The 23609-nt window shown below is 46.6% G+C and overlaps 1 protein-coding gene across 5 annotated transcripts in view; it reads right to left on the reverse strand.

The window, feature by feature from the left end:
• PECAM1 (platelet and endothelial cell adhesion molecule 1) overlaps positions 1-23609 on the reverse strand; it is a 62340-nt gene that overhangs the window by 36245 nt on the left and 2486 nt on the right. For all 5 annotated transcript variants that reach the window (XM_043905046.1, XM_043905050.1, XM_043905051.1 and 2 more), the window contains 4 exons: positions 14841-15134; positions 10704-11009; positions 6469-6744; positions 386-634 (listed from right to left, as the gene is read on the reverse strand). In XM_043905046.1, the coding sequence (XP_043760981.1) occupies positions 386-634; positions 6469-6744; positions 10704-11009; positions 14841-15134 (1125 nt within the window). The remainder of the gene's footprint in view (positions 1-385; positions 635-6468; positions 6745-10703; positions 11010-14840; positions 15135-23609) is intronic.

The following is a 23609-nucleotide window of genomic DNA, read 5'->3' on the forward strand; positions in this document are numbered from 1 at the left end:
TAACCCTAAAATCTTAAAGCTTAGCATTGATTAAGCAATGTTTCCGCCCTGACCCTTTGGGTGCGTGCCTGTTCAAGCAGCAGAATCCTGTGGATTCGGAGGCCACTTCATCAGCATGCAGCCACAACAAAGCCACAAACATGACTTTTGCCAATGACATCGCTCTCGATGCATCTCACCTGTATCCTGAGCAGAAATACCCACTTGCTGCTATTCAGCCTCTTGTTTTCACTCCTCTCTCCCCAAATCCCCCTCCCCAACCCCCTGGGTTTTTATCCTGCCTCAGTCTGAACCATCTTCAGAATGGAGAGGGTGGCGACTGGAGATAAACTCCCTTTCTCCCATTCAGTCCAGAGGCTCTCAGGGCCAGTGAGGACATACTCACCACACACAGTTATCCGGACTGTGTTGCTTCTCTTGACCACCCTGCCGACACCTGCGACACAGGTGTATGACCCGCTGTCCCACTCTGACACTCTCTTGGTGAAATTTTGAGTCTGTGAGACAGTCGTGCCTCCCTTCTGGATGGTGAAGTTGGCCGGAGGTGCTCCTGGGATGGAGCACCACAGGTTCAGATCTTCGCCCTGGTCCAGATGTATGGCTGATGACTCCAGCTTAGGCTTGGAAAACAGCTCTGAAAAGAACAGTGAGTGGGAATGGGGTGAGATGTTTGCGGGTACCAGCTCCCCAGTCCCCTGTATGGAGAAGGCTGTGGCCCAGGTGCTTCTGGGAGAACCAGTTCCCCACTTCCTACACAAAGTTTCCCTTTGCTTCTCAAGAACCTGATGATCACGCAATTCACAAGCCAGGGTTCATTCTTCTCCTGGGATTCCAATGGAGTTGGAATTGCCTCCCTCATTAATCCAATTTATCTTACAGACACGGATTAGAAAAATTTGGCAATTTGTAATGTGGCAAGTAATGACTCAGGCATTCACTCGTTTATTCATCCACTCACTCGTTTCATCCCACAAGTATTTATCTCAGGCCATCTCTGTGTTTGGCAGAGGAGAGGTAGCAGTAGAAAAGAAACAGTCCTTGACTCTAAAGTGCTTAAGTCTCGTGGGCGATTCTTCAGATAGTGTTTGCAGTAGAGCCCATAGAGGGGACGTGGAACGTAGGCTTGAAGAAAGCAGGAGAAAACTCCTGGGGTAAGTTATCCAGGCAAAGATAGAAAGTATCACAGGAAGAGAGAATAACATATGGAAGGTCTGGCAAGAGGTTCAAGCACCTGAAAGTTCAGGCAGCCTGGGACGCTGTGGGAGAAGAAAAAGAAGGCTTGCAGATCTTCAAGGAACTTGAGAATCGCATTTTAAAAAGTGTGGATTATACCCTCAGGACAACGGGAGCCATGGATGGTCTGAGTCACGGGGATAGCTTCAGATGTGTTCTGTAGGGAGATCTCTGGAAGGAGAGTGGATGGGGTTGGAGGGACCCAGACTGGAAGCAGGAGGGAGTGTGGTCTGGGCTTGAAGCAGAGTGATGCTGTGGAGTTGGGAAGCAGCAGCTTGGCCACCATTCCTCCAGCACTTCCCATGGAGGAGCATGAAGATGCCACCTGAAGCCTCCCAAGGCCAAGTACTTGGTAAGTTTCAACAGTCTATGCTACTGGAAGGAGTTATTAGCATCATAATGTAGGTTGGATGTCGAGAGTATTAAAGACTGTGGTTGACTTTCAAGAAGTTTCATCATCTCCTAATACAAATATTCTCTAAACAATACCAGTATTTTATAATAATGGTAAATGTTTGTTTTCAGCTGCAGAGGAATTACTATTATTATTATTATTATTAGCTATATAACCTTTGCGGAGACTTGGCTCCTTCATGTAAGCAAATGCGCACTGACTCCATGGTTATGACTCTTGAAGCAGAAGGAAGCAGAAGGAAGAAGGAGCCAGTGGCGCTTGAGACTCTGAAAGAGACTGAGACTTGAAGTTTCTCTTAGAAAACCTTAGGGGTTTAAGAATGCAATTAGGACTCAGGGGTCAAATTCTACCTTTTGCTCTAAATTTAGGATTTGATCTGCCATACAGGTTTGGAAGTAAAAACCAACACTGTTGTGATGATCACTAATATTCCATGGATGGAAATGGAAGTCATTTCCATCATAATTATAATCAGTATTTACACAGTGTCTTCTTAGTTTCCTTGATAGGGAATAAAATAACACTGTAAATCAGGTGATCTCCTAATAATTAATTCATTGAGGCACATTCCACCCCTCTTTCCTTCCATATAATGAACATCAACTTACCACTTTTCAAATCACCATCAAAAGCTCTAGGTTAGGGGACTTCTCCGGTGACCCAGTGGCTAAGACTCTATGCTCTCAATATATGGGGCCTGGGTTCGATCCCTGGTCAGGGAACTAGATCCCACATGCTGCAACTAAGAGGGGCAACTAAAATCCAGCATGCCACAACTAAGACCAGGCACAGCCAAATGAAATAAAATGAAATAAAACAAAGCTCTAGGTTAGGAGTGGGGAAAAAAAAAGAAAGAAACTGACCTCCTTAAGGACCTTACAATGTCATTGGACAAATACCAAAAAAGTGAAAAAAAAAAAAAAAACCTCAGGAAGAATCCCACAGAAATGATTTCACATTTAAAAATAAGTAAACAAAAATGCAAAAAATACAAAACATCTTGCTGGGGTGGGTGGACAATGGTTTACAATTAAGAATGAGATGTTGTTAGGGAATAATCTGTTTGTAAAGGAGATGTAAGCAGACCTGCTGGACCATCACTCGGGTTAATAAGGATAAGTCTTTTATTTACTCACTGAGCAAACATTTACTGAGTTCCTATAACATGCCAAGCTCTGTGCTAAGTATCAATGTTGTCAGATGAATTGAGCCACAGACCTTCCAGAGCTTACCCAGGATGATGGAGACAGATGCTAAATCTTTAGTGACTGTTGACCTGTAGACAGGAGAAGAGTGTGATGGGAACTGAGGCGTGACCATGGGACTCTTCCTGGGAGGTTCCTAGAGGGAGATTTGGGGCTTGGTCTTTAAGGACAGTAGAGGTCTTCCAGTGACCAAGCAGAAATAATATTCCAGGCAGAGTGGGGTGAGATGTTTGGAAGGGGCTGGAGTCAAGCTGAAGGTGTATGTAAGCGTGTGTGTGTGTGTGTGTGTGTGTGTGTGCGCATGCATGCTCAGTCATGTCTGACTCTTTGCGAGCCCATGGACTATAGCCTGCCAGGCTCCTCTGTCCATGGAATTTTCTAGGCAAGAACACTGGAGTGGGTTGCCATGCCCTTCTCCAGGGGTTCTTCCTGAGCCAGGGATCAAACCCAGGTCTCTTTCATCTCCTGCATTGGCAGGCGGGTTTTTTTTGTTTTTGTTTTTTGACCAACTGAGCCACCAAGGAAGCCCATAAAGCCCAGGAACAATGAAGCCAAACAGGTGCTTCTCCTACAGGTTAGTCGAAGGATGAATTGGAGCAGAGATGCTTGGGGAACTCCTATGACATCCTGGTGTGAGGGCCAGAATGAGGGTGTGATTGTAGAGATGAGATGACAGGACAGAGTTGCAAGTCCTGGCAGTACCTGGGTCTGAAAATGTGATGGAAACCCACTTTCGAGCCAAAGACAAATGACTAATTCAATGATCCTGATGTCCACAAAATTATTGTGAGCCTCCAACATCACTCTATAGAACCACTCATAGTGAGGCTGGACAGCAACAGGGGAGTGGAGAACAGGCTGCAGAAGTGGGCCTGGAGCCAGGTCCAAGGGCTTGCAGCACTTGAAGGTGGGGGAGTCGCCTGCCAGCCCTGGCGTGGCTCTGGCAGCTCTGCATGGAACCGGAGCACAGAGCATCAGACTGAGGGGATGGAAGGGCCGGCCGAGCCTAACACTGGGCTTTATTGGGCCAGGGAGCCTCGCCTTCTGAATGACTCGCATACTCAGCATGACTCAGACTTCTGATGTGGGATCAGCTGCAGCAATAGTATCTTGTGGTCCAAAGATGCCTCGTGTTTCCCTAAAGTAGCCTGGTCCGAGGGGTTGGAGTACTGTTCTAACCCCTGAAATTGCCCTTGTGTTTGCCACTTAGTCCCTGCTGCTCCCATGGCCATACAACCATCTCTTTAATGGAGTTGATCATTACATCACATTCTCATCATCTATTTCTGTCTGTGAAATTCTTCAAAGCTGCATAGGGCAGCTCCCTAGGTCCCCAAAGTTGCCCAACATACAGAAGGTGCTCAATATATGTTGAACTGAGTACTGTTCTCTAATGAGATAATTATATTTTATCCAAAAAATATGTGCCATCAAAATATTTGCCATTATCAGTAATGAACTAAATCGCTAGCAGGAGCCAATCTGGTATAGACCAGCAGGATCCAACACCTACCAGTCTCCTAGATGGGTAGATGACAGCCTACCCATGATACGGGAGACCATCACTGTGACTGTACAGTCTAGACTGAGACAGAGGAGGCTCTCAGTAAATGAGCGAATGAATGATGAATGAATGAACACTTTCACTTGGGAACCAAAAAGTGCCGACTCTCTCTGCCTCTGGAACGCTGTCACCGATGCTCATCTGTTCATCCAACAAATATGTATTGAAAGTCTACTGTGTGCCAGGTACTGTTCGGCTGTTAGCGATATAGCACTGGATAAACTAGATAATATCCTCACCACCTTAACATTCTAGTGTCGAAAGATATACAATACACAGGGAGAGGTAGAATACATTTTTTCTTTGCTGGTAAAGGCTGTTTTGAAAAGTAAAGCCAGGTAGGGATTTCCCTGGCCATCCAGCAGTTAAGACCCTGCGCTTCTCGCAGGACTGTTTATAATAGCCAGGACATGGAAGCAACCTAGATGTCCATCAACAGACGAATGGATAAGAAAGCTGCGGTACATATACACAATGGAATATTACTCAGCCATTAAAAAGAATACATTTGAATCAGTTCTAATGAGGTGGATGAAACTGGAGCCTATTATACAGAGCAAAGTAAGTCAGAAAGAAAAACCCCAATACAGTATATATATGGATATATATGCATATATAATGCATATATATGGAATTTAGAAAGATGGTAACGATGACCCTATATGCAAGACAGCAAAAGAGACACAGATGTATAGAACAGTCTTTGGACTCTGTGGGAGAAGGCGAGGGTGGGATGATTTGAAAGAATAGCATTGAAACATGTATATTATCATATATGAAACAGATTGCCAGCCCAGGTTGGATGCATGAGACAGGGTGCTCAGGGCTGGCACTGGGATGACCCTAAGGGATGGGATGGGGAGGGAGGTGGGAGGGGGGTTCAGGATGGGGAACACATGTACACCCATGGCTGATTCATGTCAATGTATGGCAAAAACCACTACAAAATTGTAAAGTAATTAGCCTCCAATTAAAATTTTTAAAAAAAGACCCTGCACTTCTGCTGCAAGGGGCATGGGTTCTATCCCCGGTCAGGGATTTCAACCTCAGCAGGGCAACTAAGCCCACACACTGCAACTAGAGAAGCCAGAGCGCAGCAGTGAAGACTTGTGTGTCTGTGCGTCCTCTGTTGTGTCCAACTCCTTGCGACCCCATGGACTATAGCCCACCAGGCCCCTCTGTCCATGCGGTTCTCCAGGCCAGAAATACTGGAGGGGGTTGCCATTTCCTTCTCCAATGAAGACTTAGTACAGCTGCCAAATTAAACTAAATAAGTAAATGAAAAGTAAAACCAGGTAAAGAAGGAAGGCATCCCGGGGAACTTTCTAAGTACATGGGTTTGGAAATCTAACAGGCCGGGGGTAACTCTTGCTCTGCCACTCGGCAATCCTGTAATCACTGGGTGAGTGACCTGACTTCTCAGCTCCAGTTTCTACATCCATAAAGCCAGCATCATAATACCTACCTTATGGCATAATTATGAGCTTGAAATGAAAATGTATGTAAACCAGGCAAAGAGTATTCAACAAAGAGGAACTGTGACTATGATTTTTGAGTCTAGTAATGCTTTTTTGCTCCTGACCCTGTCTTAGGACCTCCACAGGGATGTAGAGATCTAGCACAGTACTTGGCACAAAGGGAAGAAAAATGTGACATAATAATAGAAACGCCAGTTAACATTTGCTGAGTGCTTACTCTGTATGCGGCTCTGTAGGAAAGGCAATGGCATTTAGTCCTTATAACAGTCCTGCAGTCCTATCATCACTCCAACGTCAGAACTGTGGCAAGGAGACGGTCAGTCACTCACTCAAGGTCACAGATGTACCGAGTGGCCCGGCTGGGATCTGACGGCCCAACCTGCACCCTCAAGCACCATAGGGGTCTGCTGACTCGCTCTGCACTGACTTTTTCCCCATGAGCACCACGGCCCTGCCTGCACACACCCATTCAGACCGGCGGGAGCAGAAGAACCAGCTCTCACTGCCCGGCCCGTATTCCAGCACAGAGACCTCGCGAGCCCGCCACAGGCCGACGCCCTCCAGCCACCCTACCTGTGATGTTGACCATGACGCTGCTGACTTTGGATATGCGACTGGCTTCCACTTTGCACGTGTAGTTGCCGTTGTGCTCCGTCGTGGCCATCACAGAGTACACAGCCTCGCTGCTGTGGCTGTTGTGTGCGACAATCTCCCTGTCCTTCTGGATGATGATTTCCGGGAAAGACTGGGCCTGGTGCGTCACCTGAACTGTGCACTTGACCTGGAGGTCATCTCCTTCTGTGATCTTTCCCTCGGGGATGATGTGGAACTTGGGATTAGAGAAGGATTCTACAAGAAGAGGACAAGCTGGTTGGACTCAGGTTCAAATCTGGGTGAGGAGAAAAGGCACTTCCCTCCCGTTTTCTGTGCTTTTGGATGCCAACCAGTTTTTCCTTATTAATTAAAAAAAAAAAGCAACCTTTCCTTTCAAAAACCTTCACCTAGGCTGCTCTGGTGCTCCCTCCCTCTCACTCACTCTTGCATCTTCAGCCTTCTTCTTAATTTCGTTTCTCTAACTTTGAGCTTCCCAAAGGTCAAACCCACACCTCATCTGAAGAACATTTTTTAAATGACTTCAGAAATAATCACAGCAGTGAGAATCAGACCCTTCTCCTGCCCACCAAGGGTTTTCTAGGTAACTCTCATACCATTTCATGGACCTCTGGCATTTCAGCTTAGATATTCCCCTGCTTTCCAAAGTTCAGCTTCATGGAAATGAATTTTTAAATAACCATATGCCCCTGCGAAGTGTTTTTTAGTCTATTCTTTTTTTAAAAATGCCGTTTGTGACTAACTAAATTGATTTCATGACTCATGCAGTTTGAAAAACACTGTTTTAATAAAATATGGGTCAACATTAGGGTTTGGACACGTGAGGAAACTAGGGCCAGGCCTTTGCTTCCACCAAAAACCCCAGCAGAGCGTAGAGGAGTATATACACCGATTACAGCCACATAAAATACAGATAAGGACATTAAAAGACGCCAAAAGTAAATTTAAAGTGACCTACTACTTTAATATTCGTTAGTTTTATTTTTTTTTAACTGTAAAGTGATTTAAATTCACAATAAAAGGCTATCATTAAAAAAAAAAAAATTTGTTTTCCTGAGTAAGAGTCAAAAAAAGAGACGGCATCTTTTAGGACATTCAACAATACCCTCTGGGGTAGTTTGATAATAACTAAAGATTTTTTCCTGACACCCAAACTAACTCCAGATGTATCAGAGATCTAAATGCACAAGAGGAAAAAAAATTAAGCCACAGAAAAAGTAAAAGAAAACAGAGGTGCATTTTTTGCTTTAATAATCTTGGAGCATGGAGGAACTTTAGGTATGAATCACAAAACTGGATACCGTAAAAAAAAAGATGCATAAATTGATACCATAAGGGGAAAAGATGCATAAATTTGATTTTAACTAAAGATTGAAAGCTTTTTCAGGGCAGTAAAAAAGAAAGACAAGTGACAAACTGGGTAAATTTTTGCATAGCACCTGACAAAGAGCTCATCCCTTTAATTTATAAAGGGCTCAAACAAATCAATCAGAAGCAGTAGGCAAATATGGGCAAAATGTATGTGATAGGCAGGCATGAAGGGATATAAAAGTACACATTTACAAATGTAAAAAGCATACTCAACCTTCTTTGGTCTTTAGACCAAAGAAATACAAATCACAGTAGTGATATGCCATTGTGCCTCAATTATAATAGACTGTCAAAAATAACAAAAATATTGGGAGCTCCCTGGCAGTCTAGTTAAGATTCGGTGCTTTCACTGCTGTGGCCCAGGTTCAATCCCTGACTGAAGACGGAGATCCTGCAAGCTGCTCACAGGCAGTCAATAAAAGAGAAAACATCAATAATGTACTCTGTTGATGAGGATGTGGGAGAATGAATACTTTTGATGGAAATGTTTATCCTTTTGGAGGAGCGCATTGGTGATATTTTTCAATACCAAAAATGCACAAAACATCTGAATCAAGAATTTGACACAGGGACTTCTCTGGTGGTCCCAGTGTTTAAGAATCTGCCTGTCAAAGCAGGGGACACGGGTTCGATTCCTGGTCCAGGAAGATTCCACATGCCACAGGGCAACTAAGTCCTTGTGCCACAATTACTGAAGCCAGGGTGCCCTAGAGCTCATGCTCTTCACCAAGAGAAGCCAGCACAATGAGAAGCCTGCACATCAGAACTAGAATAGCCCTCACTCCCTGAAACTAGAGAAACAAAGACCCGGCAAAAAGTAAATAAATAAATAATTAAATAAAAAAAAGAATTTGACACATAAATAATAATGAAATACTCACAAAACTATAGAAGTTACAAGAATGTTTGCTGCAAGATTGTCTTAAGAGCAAACAAGTGGGGAAAAAATGCCTAAATGTCCATCAACATAAAATGAGGCAGGTGACTGTCACCTTCTGAGATGGCCCAGGCTCTGGCTATGGAGTGTGTTCCCTCCCTGAATAAAACCTTCTTTCACTTTCAAAAAATAAATTAATTTAAAAAACTAACATGAAATGAGGCAAATATATTATAGCATATCCTTACAACAAGATTCTGAGTTGTCACTAAAATGGTAAAGATCTGTATTTCTTGATATGGACAAAAGTACATCTATATTGTATTTGTTAAGAAAAAGTTATAAGAATGTTTGACAGGTCTCTCTCTCTCTCTCTTTTTTTTTTTTTTTTGGTAAAAACAAAGACAAACAAGTCAAAACTGTGTGTGCACATGATGAATGAGCAGAACAAGTCTAGAAGACCATACAAAAGACTTTCTCTAAGTGCTGGTACTTACTGTGAAGAGCTGTCACTTTATATAGTACCACATTTTCTGAAAATTTAACCCACACCATGAACTACAATAAAAAAAATTTTGTATATACATAATACTATAAATATATATATATATATATACATACACATAATACTATACAGGAAATATATACACATACAATATAGCATTATGTACACACAATGGGCAAAAGTGAAGGTGCCAAAAGCAGAGGTTCGTTTTTTTTTTTTTCTTAATTGTTGCTTTGATTTATTATTTTTTTGGCCACACCACACGGCATGTAGGATCTTAGTTCCCTGACCAGGGATCAAACCCGTGTCCCCTGCAGTGGACAAGCAGATTCCTAACACTGGACCACCAGGGAAGTCCCCTGAGGGCCTCGTAACAAGCTGTAGGGCTCCAATCCTGAATACACTTGAGGCTTTCTGCGGTAAGCTGTCCCTTCCCCTACCTCCTTCCTGCTTCACACATGCGCCCCTCTCAGGCCACTGGGAGCTGCTAGTTGCCTGACCTGGAGCTCTGAGCTCTCTGCCCTGGACACTCAGACCCTGGCTCCCCTCTGCTGTAGCCTTTCTCACCTGAGAGCACTTCTCAGGTCACCTCATCTGTTTCCTATTTGTCCAACATCTCAGTGACGGAAGGATGGGTAGAAGAGGGAAACCCCTCGTCAGATGGAGGAGGTGAAAGCTGAGGACCTGCCCCCCTTCCCGCTGGATCCCCTCCAGACCCCACTTCCTGATGTCTGATCCTCATGGCTGAAAGTCACAGTTCCCAAGCTGCAGGTCACACAAGACATCGTTTCAGTGAGTCTCTGCCAGTGCTTTAAGAAATGGAAATAGGATAGAAAGAAAAATAGCAAAATGCATCATGTACAAAGGTTAAGAATTGTTTGGAAATATATATGTATATATAATTAAGTTGTGCCACAGTCAAAAAGTTTGAAAAATATAAAGTGATTAAGAACAGTTTTGACAGAGGAGAAATATGGTATGACGTCTCCTGTATGTGGATTCTAAAAAGAAATACACATGAACTTCCTTACAAAACAGGAACAGACTCACAGACTTAGAGAATGTTGCAGGAGGGTGGGGAAGGATGAGGGGAAAGGATCGTTAGGGAGTTTGGGATGGACATGTATACACTGCTATATTTAAAATAGATGATCAACAAGGACCTACCACATAGCACATGGAACTCTGCTCAATGTTTTGTGGACCAGAGGGGAGTTTGGGGGAGAATGGATACGCGTATATGTATGGCTGAGTCCCTTCGCTGTTCCCCTGAAACTATCACAACACTGTTAATCAGCTATACTCCAATACAAAATAATAATAATAAACAAAGAACAGTCTTAAGCAGCAAAGGCCTGAGCCCCTTTCCAATTCTGGGCTCTGTCTCCCCAGACCAAATCAGCAAACCAGGAAGAATGATAGAAAGGAGAGTAGGACTCTGACCCCGCACAGTGACTAGTTCACTCCTCATGACTTTGGAGGACTCCACTTTGGACCCGGAAAAGATCTTCGCTTGACATTGAAAATATATGGCACGGTCTTGCTCCTCAACTGTGAATTCCAGCGTCGCAAAATTCTGGTTCTGAGAGTTTTTTTCTCTTTTTTTCTTGGCGCCCCTTATATTTAGTTCGAATTTTTCAATTGTGAAATGTACAGGAGCCTTTTCCTCTGGGACAGAACAGTTGACTACCACGACTCCACCCTCTATCACCTCCTTCTTGTCCAGCGTCACCCTGGGATCAGACACTCCTTTGGGGGAAGAGAAAGTTCATTAGTATGTTTGCTCCAGCGGCCAAGCCACCCATCAGCCCAGTCACTGGGGTTGACCCATCTGACGGTTCTTTTGTTCCCAGAACCTCAGTGCTACCTACCAGGTAATTATTGAGTATGTATGTGCTGAACACCATACCAGGTACTTTGAAAAAATATATAGACTATGTCTAAGATGTGGTTGGTGCTTTCAAAGTTTATAATTCCACTGGCAAGTCAAGTCATCTCAACCGACATAGTTAAGAACAAAACAAAGGCTGCCAGTATTCATCAGTATTACTGTGGTGGTTGTTACAATATATTGAATGCCAACAACAAGCTAGGATTAACTTTCTATCCATGACTCCATTTTGCAATTCTCATAGTAAATCTCTGGGGAGGGCACGAAAGAGAAAATTATGTCCATTTTACAGATGAAGAAGGTGACGCTCTGAGAGGTTCAAGGCTCACCCAGAAGCTTACAGCCTTCAAGCCCCAGAGCAACTGAGACTCACCCCCAGGTCTGTGACTTTACAGCCAGAGGCAGGGGTGGGGTGGGTAAGGGTGGGGATGGGGAGGAGAAGAGGCAGGCGTGGCCTCTCAGTTAAAAAAGGAAAGCTGAAAATAACTAGGAATTTGAGTACCTCACAGAGACAGTGACCTAGGGAGCAGTCGGGAAAGGAGGAGTCCCTCTTTGCCTGAGGAATCAGAGAAGATCCTAGAAAGGAATAGCGCCTGAGAGGATTCTTGGAGGAAGGAGGTTATTTGGACAGATGAAGTGAGATGGGGGCTAAGGACAGGCATTTCAGGGCATCGGGATCTGCTTGTGCCAAGGGACATGAGTGGCTTTTCAGGATGGCCGTCTAGAGCAGAGGAAGGGCTGGAGGGGAAAATACATCAGGTGGTGAGCCGGGGTCGGATTAGAGGGAGCTGGGAGAGTCTGGCTGAGATGAGCTGTCCTGTCCAGGCCCCAGGGTCCAAGGGCCATGAACTCTATCTTGGAATCAGACAGACTTGCTCGTATCCTAAACCTGCCTCTTCCTGAATGTGCCACCTGCCCTCCGTCACTCAAGACTCGTGAATCTTTTTCCTTGACCAGCCCAGGTCAGAGATGTAGAATGGATAGATGTATATGTATGGCTGAATCCCTTGCTGTTCACCTAAAACTTTCACAATCTTGTTAATCGGCTATACCCCAAATACAAAATGCTTTTGGTGTTTAAAAAAAAATGAATAAAAATATTATTTATTTTTTTTAAAAAAGGGAGAAATGCAGAGTTGTCCTCTTGGGGAGGAGATCTGCACATGCTCCACCTCCGCTGTCACTTCTGGTGAAGGTGTTCCCCTGCCCCGACATGAGATCGCCAGGAGAAGGGATCAAGCGATGGGATGACCTCGTACTCATTGTTAGGTCTTCATCAGAATGCGCACTTGATAAATGGCTAATGAATGAATGGATTGTCTTTTGTCTGCCTCAAAGACCTTCTATCATAAAAAAGAGAGAGAGGCCAACTGCGGAGTCAGATAGATCTAGGTTCTGACTCGGGCTCTGTGTTTGATGTGACCAGACCGCCCAACCTCTCTGAGCTCCAGCGTTGACACTTGTACACGGGAGGAACCAGGCTAATCTTGCAGTACCATTGCAGGAGTAAAATGAAATGCATGTGACGTGCTGAGAAACGTTTATCTTGTCTCATGAGGGCCTGAATAAGTGGTAGTTCTTATTACTGGAAGTAACAATGGCATGAATGACTGTTCTGATCACAGAAGTGAGCTCAAAGATGCAGAAATGACAATTATGGCAGCAGCTGTCCAGAAAGAATGGGGCTGAATTCACAAACTATGTCCATTAAATCATCCCAAGTTTCTGGCACATTTCTTTTCAACATCTGTTTCCCAAAGTCTTGGCCTGCCACTCTTTCCTCATCACTACTGTGAACATGGGGACCTATTGGCTCCTCCCCTGTCCCCAGTGGAGATGCTGAAGTGCTGCTCTGCTTCCCTGTGGCTGTGGCCCCTGGTGATACAGAGGGATGTCTGGCCAGCCATGCTGCGATTGTCCATGGGACACCCAGGATGTCCAGAGGATGAACCGGCCTGGAGGATGACACAGTCATGTCCTCCCGTGTGACCCTCAAAGCCTGATGGGAAGGTGGTCAGAGGTTGTATACTTCTGAGAGGAAAATGCCCCTGAACCCTTGCCTACTGATTCTTCCTATTTCCTGTTTGCTGTAAGATTATTTCTTTCTAAGGACGGTCTGGCCAAGCACCTAGTACATGGTGGGCCATTCATTCATCCAACATTGGATCACTCCCTCTGCCCCCATTTAATTCTCAAAACAAACAACATTCAAGGGTATGCAGAGATACCCAGTGATCTCGATTTTAGAGACGGGAACTGAAAACCTGCCTACAGAGGTCAGGGAAGTTGACCCAGGGGCACTCTGCTGGGAGAGCAACTTCTTTCTCAGCCTCTGCACTTTCACTCTTATGCTACATCCCTTTTCTCTGTCCTTGGCACCATTTGGCCATCAAGATAATTCCTACGTGATCTTTTGTATCTGAACCCGGTGTCCATTTTCCGGCAAGCCATCCCCAACTTCTCTAGGCTGAATTGTTTCTTCTCACCGCTGTGCTCCCAAGGTAGTCAGATCAAATTACTGTTGAACTGCAGTGATTTGTTAAATATCTCTCTTCCTTTCAGGACTGTAATTGCATCCCAGAGCTAGGATTTGCCTGATGCATTTTCATGTCTAGCACCTATTTTTTTTTCTTCCTGACTTGCAACCTTGGGACATGCTTCTTGAGAGAGTAAACCAATGAACGAATGGATGGATGGAACTGTGTGAGCCAAATTTCCCCCAATGATACATATTCCACAATCATTTATTGAGTGTCTACTATGAGCCAGATTTTTTTGAGATATATTAAAAGAAAAAAGCTAAACACCACCTCTTTCCTCAGGATCTCACAGTCTGGAGAGCAACCAGATGTGTTAGAAATTTGCATTATTGAGTGAAATAGTAATTGCAGCTTATTGGAAACTCATTATGTGCTAGAAATTGCACTAAACTCTACCAACACAGAATCTTTTAATCCTCTCAGTAACTCCCTGAGGTAGTATTGTTATCTTCATTTCACTGATGAGAATTTTAAAGTGTAGAGAAGGTAAGGGACTTGTCCAGACCAAAACTAAGCAGAGCAACTGCAGAATCCAGTGTCAGCACCCAGCGCCCTGACCTTTGTACAAATACCACTGAATGCAGAGAGGGACAAGAGCTATAAGGACCAGGACCCTGGGGGAGATCAATTTTGCTTGGGAAAAGTGTCAGAGGAGAGATCACTGAGTTAAGTGTTCAAGGAGAGAGGGTTCATGAGGAGAGGAGGTGAAGAGGGAGTTCTAGGGAGAGCAGATAGCATGTGTAAAGGCAACTGAAGTGAAGTGAAAGTTGCTCACTCTTTGTGACCCCATGGACTATAGAGCCCATGGAATTCTCTAGGCCAGAATACTGGAGTAGCTGTTGCCTTCTCCAGGGGATCTTCCCAACCCAGGGACTGAACCCAAGTCTCCCGCATTGCAGGCGGATTCTTTACCAGCGGAGCCACAAGGGAAGCCTGTGCAAAGGCAAGGCGGTAAGGAAAAGCCTGGTGAATCGGGAGCGTGTCTACTGCCTGCATTTCCAGGTTGGGGAAACGTCAAGCACACAAGTGAGAAGGGTGGTGGATCGGCAGGGAGGTCCAGTGTGTAAGTGACTCATTCAGTCGCTCTGCTAGCTACAGCACCTGTTTGTGATTCACCCTCCCAAACCGTGTTCTTTTCCAGGCTCTCACCTTTCACCCACACCTCATACTCTGGCGTCGTTTTCTCCTTGTTGTTCAGGATCACGGTGCATTTGTATCTCCCTGAGTCGCAGACCCGGACGTGGGGAATCAAATAACTCTCTGTGTTTCTCATGGAGGAGACGTTGTGAAGCAGCACATCATCCTTGTAGAATAGCACCTGGTGCAGAGGCTTGACCCGCGAGGTGGTGCTGACGTCCACGATGCACTGCAGCGTCAGGTCCTCCCCGTTTTGCACCTCGTTTTGCGGCAGGATCTGCATGTGGATGCTATTGATGGTGAAGGCTAAAGGCCGAGGGGAAGGAGAGCAGAACCACCCATCTGTTATCTCAGGAACAATATCACCATCATCATCAGATGGGTATCATCACCTCCTGCACAACAGAGGGTCCAGGGGTCCCAAGCAGGTGATGACTATGCGCGGTGGGTCAGGCACAGGGCAGTTGGTACTAAGTGGCTCATATTCCCACCATGACAAGGTGGCAGGCTTCAGAGCGTGACAACTAAAACACATCCAGGAGATGTGTGCAGCCAGTGAGCCACCGCATCGTGGCCCTGGAGAGAGCTTAGGATTTGGGCAGAGGAATGTTCACGTCTTGGGTCATCACTTACTGTGTGACCTTGGGTGATTAACCTCTCTGACTTCAACTTCCTCATCTCTAAAATGAGGTTACAACATGTACATAGTAGGTTGTTGTAAGACAGAAGAGTAGAAAGTCACCCAGTGCAGTTCCTGGCACACAGTAATTGCGGGATAAGTGATGGCTACCACTGTTCTGAAATCACATGGTGACGCCCAGGAAATGCTCCGCCACCCTCCCCCACCTTCCCCCCAGCCCCGCCACCCCTCCATCCCCCCACCCTAGCCTGACCAAATTAACACAGTCTCAGCTGATGTTTTCTAGCTGATGGAGTCAGAAGCCTCACCAGATGAGTGAGAACTTGAAACCACATTTTCTCATGGATCTTGCTTCCCTTTTTCACCTTGGCTGCTAAGAAGTACAAGCTCCAAATTTTACCTCTAGCAACATTTGGGATGTATTTTTCCGTGCTGAAAGAGTCATAGTTTTGTTTAACTGCCTTAATTTTCTTCTCACTCTGATTTCCTTATTTTATCCTATTGAACAATAATATACATAATTTTTGTAAGTGGTCCCAAATCATTTTACAGACAGCAAAAGGTATAGCCAGGTAGCTAGCCAGAGATACTGGCAAAAAAACCAAAAAAACAAAAAAAAATGTCTTTCTTTCTCTCTTTTCATAACATCAAATCTTTTTTGAACAACTTAAAATTTAACTTCAACATGTCCCAGGTTTTAACTGAATAGAACAGTCCATCCTTGTGCCTTTATTTCTGAGCATCTTAACAAAAAATGGCATCTGATTAGTCATGAGATGAAACAAGGTGATTGTTTAGGTGCATTTCTTACAGCATTAATCTTCAGAACCCCCTTTTTTGTCTTTCAGGTCCTGGTCTGAGGAGCCTATTGGGTGAGCACTCAGAACAGAAGTTTCTTTTAACCATGTTATTTTCCCATCAATTTATACATTCCCTCCTAGGTAAGGACAGGCAAGTCTCCCTACTCCTTCAGTACCTTCTCCTTCATTTTAAGTGATGCTGTTTAGTACAGTGATTCTATCAGGAGATAGAGAGCAGGGGGATGAGTGCAGAGTCAGACTTTCTGGACCAAATCCCATCTCTGCACACAACTTGTGTGGCTTTAGATAAGTCACTGAACTTCTCTGAGTCTCAAGTTTGTTTATACATACAATGGACATTGTTGTTCAGTGGCTAAGTCTTGTCCGACTCTTTTGCGATCCCACAGTCTGTAGCCTGACAGGCTCTTCTGTCCATGGGATTTACCAGACCAGAATACTGGAGTGGGTTGCTGTTTTCTTCTCCAAGGGATCTTCCTGACCCAGGGATCAAACCTGAGTCTCCTACTTGGCAGGCATATTCTTTACCACTGAGCCACCAGGGAAGTCACAATGGACATAATAATAGTCAGTGTAAATGAGAAATTGAGTTTAAGTCCTTGGAGCACAGTTCCTGGCACAAAGTGCTTTTGAAATGTTGACTAGATTCCGTCAGTCACAGATATAAAACCAGCTGTTGAATCTTGTGCTTTCTAAAGCTCTTTCTTGAAGTCTTATTTCTAGCAAATTTTTTTCAGGGGAAAAACAAAACAAAACAGGGTTTCCCTCGTGGCTCAGCGGTAAAGAGTCCCCCCAGCAAAGCAGAAACACAGGTTTGATACTTGATCTGGATCCGGGAAGATCCCACATGTGATGAAGCAACTAAATCCATGGGCCCCAACTACCAAGCCTGAGCTTTAGAGCCCGGGAGACGCAACTGCTGAGCCTGGGTGCCCTAGAGCCCGTGTGTTTCAACAAGAGAAGCTACCGCAACTAAAGAGGAGCCCCCACCTACCACAACTAGAGAAAACCCCTCGCAGCAGTGAAGACCCAGCACAGCCAAATTAATAATTTTTAAAAACCTAAAATATTTTTAAATTTCTAAGGTGAATTACAACAACTTCTCCAGACTCCTGGTGTTAGTTACCCCGCTGGTTGGGGCTACTTTACTGTCATCATCTGAATGAAATGCACACCCATGCCTGAATCACTGGGACACAGAACTGGGACCAGGAAGAAAGCAGAGTCGGGCACATCTGGTCCCAAACCCCTGGTCCCTCAGCCGTTAGCTGGGTGTCCCTGGGAGTTATCTAACCCTTCCAGGATACCACCTCTCCTCCTGTAAAGAAGGAACACTAATACTTGCCTTCCTTGGTATTTTAATCTCAAACAATGAATGACCAAACCAAGGCAGCTGAGAACACTGAAAGGGCAGGTCCGCTTTGCCCAATGCCTGGCCCCTGATTGACATCTCCTTCCCACTTAGCATCACTCATTCAGCAGATACTGGAGGGGCCGTCTCTGTGCCAGGCACTGCACCCAATGTTGGGGGCTCAGAGAAGGGTAAGACTGGCACAGTTTCTGCCCACCTGGGGCTCATGGTCTACACTTCACCACCCTTTCCTACTCCAGGCCTTCCAGCCTCAGCGCCAGCCCTGCCAGAGTCTCCCTACTGATCAGCCCTAGGGCGGTCTAACACTGTCTAACCATTTTACAGCAAGCTCAGCTAAAGCATCGGGTAGTTGGTTTTTCAAGAGGAGGGTGTGTACTAACACCAGGCGCTTCCGCCACCTCATTTTTCTAAGCAAACCTAACGTACGTCTGCTTAATAGATTAACTCAGCTGATTCGCTGGTAGGGATCTCACACTTCCATAGCCAGCCAGCGGGAGCAGACAAGAAAGAAGAAGGGAAGACAGGACAGAAGGGGAAGCATTTATAAAATGTACCAAGATATGAATCCCAGCTCATTGACTTGATGCAACAGACCAGCAGTCTCGGTTTTATCACCACGACCACAACCTCCACCAACACCCTTCTGGTTTCCAGTTTTCAAGAGGGCACCCCAATGAGCCCTGCCTTCTACTGTCACACCCGCAAGTGGTCCCCTCCCACGTCGGACCAGGGTTGGTCTCAGGAACAACAATATTGCAGAAGTGCTAGTAGGTCACTTTTGAGATTAGTTTGTAATTGCAATTTTCCTCTTGGGTACCCCCTCCTCTTCTGGGATCACCCACTCTGCGCAAAGCCAGCTGCCGTGTCATGAGCCTCCCTCTGCAGAGACCCACATGGTGAGGAATGGCCTCATGAGTGGGCTTAAAGGCAGAATCCACAGCATCAGACAAGCCCTCAGGTAAATCATGGTGCTGCTGCTAAGTCGCTTCAGTCGTGTCCGACTCTGTGCGACCCCATAGACGGCAGCCCACCAGGCTCCGCTGTCCCTGGGATTCTCCAGGCAAGAACACTGGAGTGGGTTGCCATTTCCTTCTCCAATGCAGGAAAGTGAAAAGTGAAAGTAAAGTCGTTCAGTCGTGTCCAACTCTTCGAGACCCCATGGACTGCAGCCCACCAGGCTCCTCCGTCCATGGGGTTTTCCAGGCAAGAGTACTGGAGTGGGGTGCCATTGCCTTCTCCACAGGTAAATCATAACACTGACCAATATTTTACCTGCAACTTCCAGACAAACCCTGAGTCAGCACCACCCAACTAAGCCATTCCCAGACTCCTGCCCCTCAGAAACTGCAGGAGATGATAAATTATCTTAAACCACTGAGTTTGGGGATAATTCGTTAAGGAGTAATAGATAACAAATACACCACACAACCTTCAAAAATCTCTACCTGATTATTACAACACGTGTGTGCTCAGTCTGTCATGTCCGAATCTTTGCAACACTTTGGATGGCAGCCCACCAGTCTCCCCTGTCCCTGGGATTTCCCAGGCAAGAATACTGTAGTGGGTTGCCATTTCCCTCTCCAGGGGATCTTCCTGACCCAGGGATCAAACCCGAATCTCCTGCATCTTCTGCATTGGCAGGCGGATTCTTTACAGCTGAACCACTGGGGATGCGATCATTAAGATAATATGGAAAATAATATCCTCTTTGTGAATAAACTTTCCAGAAGCAGCCAAACTGGGTTACTGTGTGTAGGGCTCATTATTTACACAACAGAGTGATTGTTACAACCCAAGCCTCCCCAAAGTTCACAGAGAGGTGTTAGCAGACTCATGAACCACCTCCAATTCTATGCAAGTGTGTGTTTTTCTGGAGAGAGGACACCAAAGGTTCAGAACTGTAATGAAAGGACATGGTTGAGAAGTGAAGTGTTAGTTGCTCAGTCGTGTCCAACTCTTTGCAACCCCATGAACTGTAGCCCTCCAGGCTCCTCTGTCCATGGCATTTCCCAGGCAAGAATACTCAAGTGGGTTACCACTTCCTTCTCCAGGGGATCTTCCCAACTCCAGGATTGAACCAGGGTTTCCGGCATTGCAGGCAGATTTTTACCATCTGAGCCACCAGGGAAGCTCAAAGAGGACAGATTTTTTTTAACCTGGAGAGATGAAGGGCAGATGGAGATCCAAAGCAAGAGAGTCACCACAGCTCAGATGAGACACCAGGGGACCACAGCACCAAGGCCCCGCACCCTAAAACAAAGGGCCCTGCTTCCCTCCACTTCAGGCACACGGTCAGCGGATGCTGAAGCTCTGGGGAAGATGAGGCAGCGTGACTCAGTCACCTCCTCAGTCCTCCACCTGGAAATGACTCATAAAGAAGTGGGCGGCTGGGGGTGGGCGGTAGAGAAGGAGGGACCATCCACCAGTCTCAGGAAAATACAGGGAGCCACGAAGCATGGGGGCCCTGGTGACCCGTGATGCTAGCATGGAGTGTGCTTACCCAGCTCCCCTGAATCTCAGGTACCTCCAGGTTCAGTCCCAGCCTCTTTCAGGAAAATATTCCCCGAGCACCAGGTGCCAGGTGCTGGGATCACAAGGTGAATAAGAAAGCAGCCCTGTTGTCCTAGACCGTGCAGGCTAGTGGGGACCCAGACGGCTGGAGTAAGTGGTGTAAGGCCAGGAGGAAGGGGTGCTCAGCAGAGGCCAAGGCAAGTCTGAAGGAAGTGACCCCGGAACTGAGCCTTGGACCGGGACAGAAGGGATGGGTGGGGGACTCAGGGCAGGAGAACAGCATGTACCAGAGCACAGGGGCAGGAGAAATCAATGCATTCCGGGGACAGGTGGTCATAGGAACTGGAGTGTGGGGACAGGTAGGAGGGGCCAGAACAGAGAACCTTGTCCACCATGCTGACCTGCAGGGCCCTGTCCTCGGGGTCTTGGGAGGGGTGGGGGGTAACTGGATGATACTGGAGCTTTAGAAAGACCACTGTGGGCTGGGAGGGGAGGCCATAACTACATGCATGAAGGTCCAGGTGAAAGCTGATGCGGCCTGAGCTCGGGCAGACTCAGTGGGCTGAGGGGCAGGGATGGGCTTGAGAAATGTTTACTGGATGCAGAAGGACTTCGCTTTTTTGAGGGTGAAGAAAATGTTCTGGAGCTAGACAGTGGTGATGTTTGTACGACATTATGAACATACTGCAAGGGCATGGGTTCCCTCCCTGGTGAGGGAACTAAGATCCTACATGCCATGCGGTGCAGCCAAAAAAGTATAAAATAATAATAATAATATTTGTTATATGTATTTGACCTGTTTGATTGGCCATGGGGATTGAGGTAAAAGATGGAAGATAAGGTTCCTGGATTAGGTACCTAGGTGCTGCAGACTAAAGGAGACAAGGCCAGACAAAGATAAGGGCGGGACAAAGTTCTGGTGCTGCAGCTGGTTTGAGGGACCCTAGGGGATGACTAGGAGGAAACGTCAGCCACGGCCCCGGAGAAAGCCTGACCATCAGTGGAGCGGCCAGAGCTGGAGTGGAACTGGAGGGTGGGCATGTGGAGGTGTGTGTTGGGGGAGGGAGGAGGAGATGAGCTTCAGCAAGGATCAGACCCTGGGAAAGTCCAAGTCTTCCTGTCAGAAAGTCTCCCTGGTGCGAGAACACCAGGGAAGAGGGTTTACAAGGCCAAAGAATGAGGCTTTGTGCAAACACTGGGGTCCTGAAGGCCAAGGTCTGGATGTGTCCCTGGCATTTGGCATCACCTCATAGCGAGGATTTGGGAGGTGTGGGGGCCAAAGCCAGACTTGCTTGGTAGGGTTGACTGAGAGGTGAGGAAGCAGAGAAGTGATTAGAAATCAGGCATCAGAGGATTTCCCTGACGGTCCAGTGGTTAACCCTCCACGCTTCCACTGCAGAGGGCACGGGTTTAGTGCCCGGTCAGGGAAGTAAGATTCCAAATACCAAGCAGCCCAAAAATAAAGAAATAAATATTAAAGAAACAAGGCTTCAGAGGAGTTTGACTGAGGAAGGGAGCGAATAGATAGGGGGACAGAAGATAAATGGGGGGTTTGTTTGTGATTTTTCTTTTTCCTAAAATAAAGTGTTACGAATCACGTCTGTAGACTGAAAGAGCCACAAAGGCAGGGGTAGCTACTAAAAGTGGGGTAGGCGGCTCAGTCAGGGACAGCGTGAGATTCTGGGGGAGGGGGTGATGCCAGGGATGGGCTCAGAGCCCAGGTGGACCAGCCGGCCCTACCCAGCTGCAGGGTAGACATGGCCTCTGAAGCCAGGAGGGAAGCTGGGAGGACGGGTGGGGAGGCAGATAAGCCTGAAGCCGGGGCAGGGCGGGAAGTGGAGGGAGTTCCCTCCAGACAGCCTTGTGTTCTAGGTGAAGAGGGAGCTGAGGTCATCTCCTGAGACTGGCCGGCTGGGGTTGGGTGGGGGCCTGAGGTAAAAGGAGAGGAAGGGCCAGGGCTGACCAAGCACTTCAACCATGGAGCAGGCTGGCAGGTCAGGCACATGGTCCTGGGTGGTCTAAGGAATGGTAGACCTGAGTCCCAGGCCCCCCCACCTGGCTCTGCCATCACCCAGCGGTGACCTTGCACAGGTACCTTAGGTAAAATAGGATGGAGGCCTCAGGAGGCAGTCGGAGAGCCTGAGGTCTTCCCCAAAGTTACAAAGACCTTTCTCTGGGAAACCTGGGCAAGGAGTGACTGACTTCCCCCTGAGGTGGGGACTGTGGGAGTCCTATACCAAGGTCAGAGGATAAAAATCTCCGGAACTGACCAAGCCCCACTGCAACTGTTGCCATGAGCCTCTGGATCTAAACCGGCCAGTTCCCTGACCCAATATTAGGTAAAATACCCAACCTATCTGATGCAAAGAGCTGACTCATTTGGAAAGACCCTGATGCTGAGAAGGATTGAAGGCAGGAGGAGAAGGGGACGACAGAGGATGAGATGGTTGGACGGCATCACCAACTCAATGGACATGAGTTTGAGTAAACTCCGGGAGTTGGTGATGGACAGGGAGGCCTGGCATGCTGCAGTCCATGGGGTCGCAAAGAGTCGGACACGACTGAGCTACTAACACACACACAGGATCCTAACCAATCACCTAATGCCACCATTCCAGTAGGAACTGTCTGTCCTGGAGCTACAAAAACAGGCTACTAGCCTGAGAAATGGTTGTCAGAAATGGCTCTCCCTTGAGACGGCCTGCTATTCTAACAGCATCTCCCACTATAAGAAACTTTCTTCTCATCTCATTCTGCCTCATGTCTGGAAATTCTTTTCCAAAATGCACATGGACCATGACATTTTGGTATGGGGCTTAGTCATTCCAGAGATTTTTATCCTGTGACCTTGGTACAGGGCTCCACACCTGTGACCTTAGTATAGGGCTACACAGGGACGAAGAACAGAGAGCTAAAGAAGTCCAGAGGCAGGGTGTGGTCTGGACCAAAGCAGAGGCACAAGGCTGCAGTGGACAGAGGAGGAGCTACGAGGGTGATGGTGAACTAGGATCATTGTTGTTATTGAGTCGTTGCAACCCCATGAACTGTAGTCCACCAGCCTCCTCTGTCCATGGAATTTTCCAGGCAAGAATACTTGAGTGGGTTGCCATTTCCTTCTCCAGGGGATCTTCCTGACCCATGGGTCGAACCCGAATCTCCTGCATTGCAGGCAGATTATTTACCGCTGAACCACTGGGGAAGCCCTGAGTTAGAACCATGATAAACCATTATTTTACTAACTACTATATGGTGGGCAGGTGAGTCACCTCTTTCATCTCATCTCATACTGACTCATCACAATGGTTTTACAGACTGAGAAAAAGGCTCAAAGAGGGACTTCCCTGGTGGTTCAGTGGTTGAGAGTCCACCTATCAATGCAGGGGACATGGGTTTGATCCCTGGTCTGGGAGGACTGTGGCAACTAAGCCCATGACCACAAC

This window comes from Cervus elaphus, chromosome 5, assembly GCF_910594005.1.
Source record: "Cervus elaphus chromosome 5, mCerEla1.1, whole genome shotgun sequence".
NCBI lineage: Eukaryota > Metazoa > Chordata > Mammalia > Artiodactyla > Cervidae > Cervus > Cervus elaphus.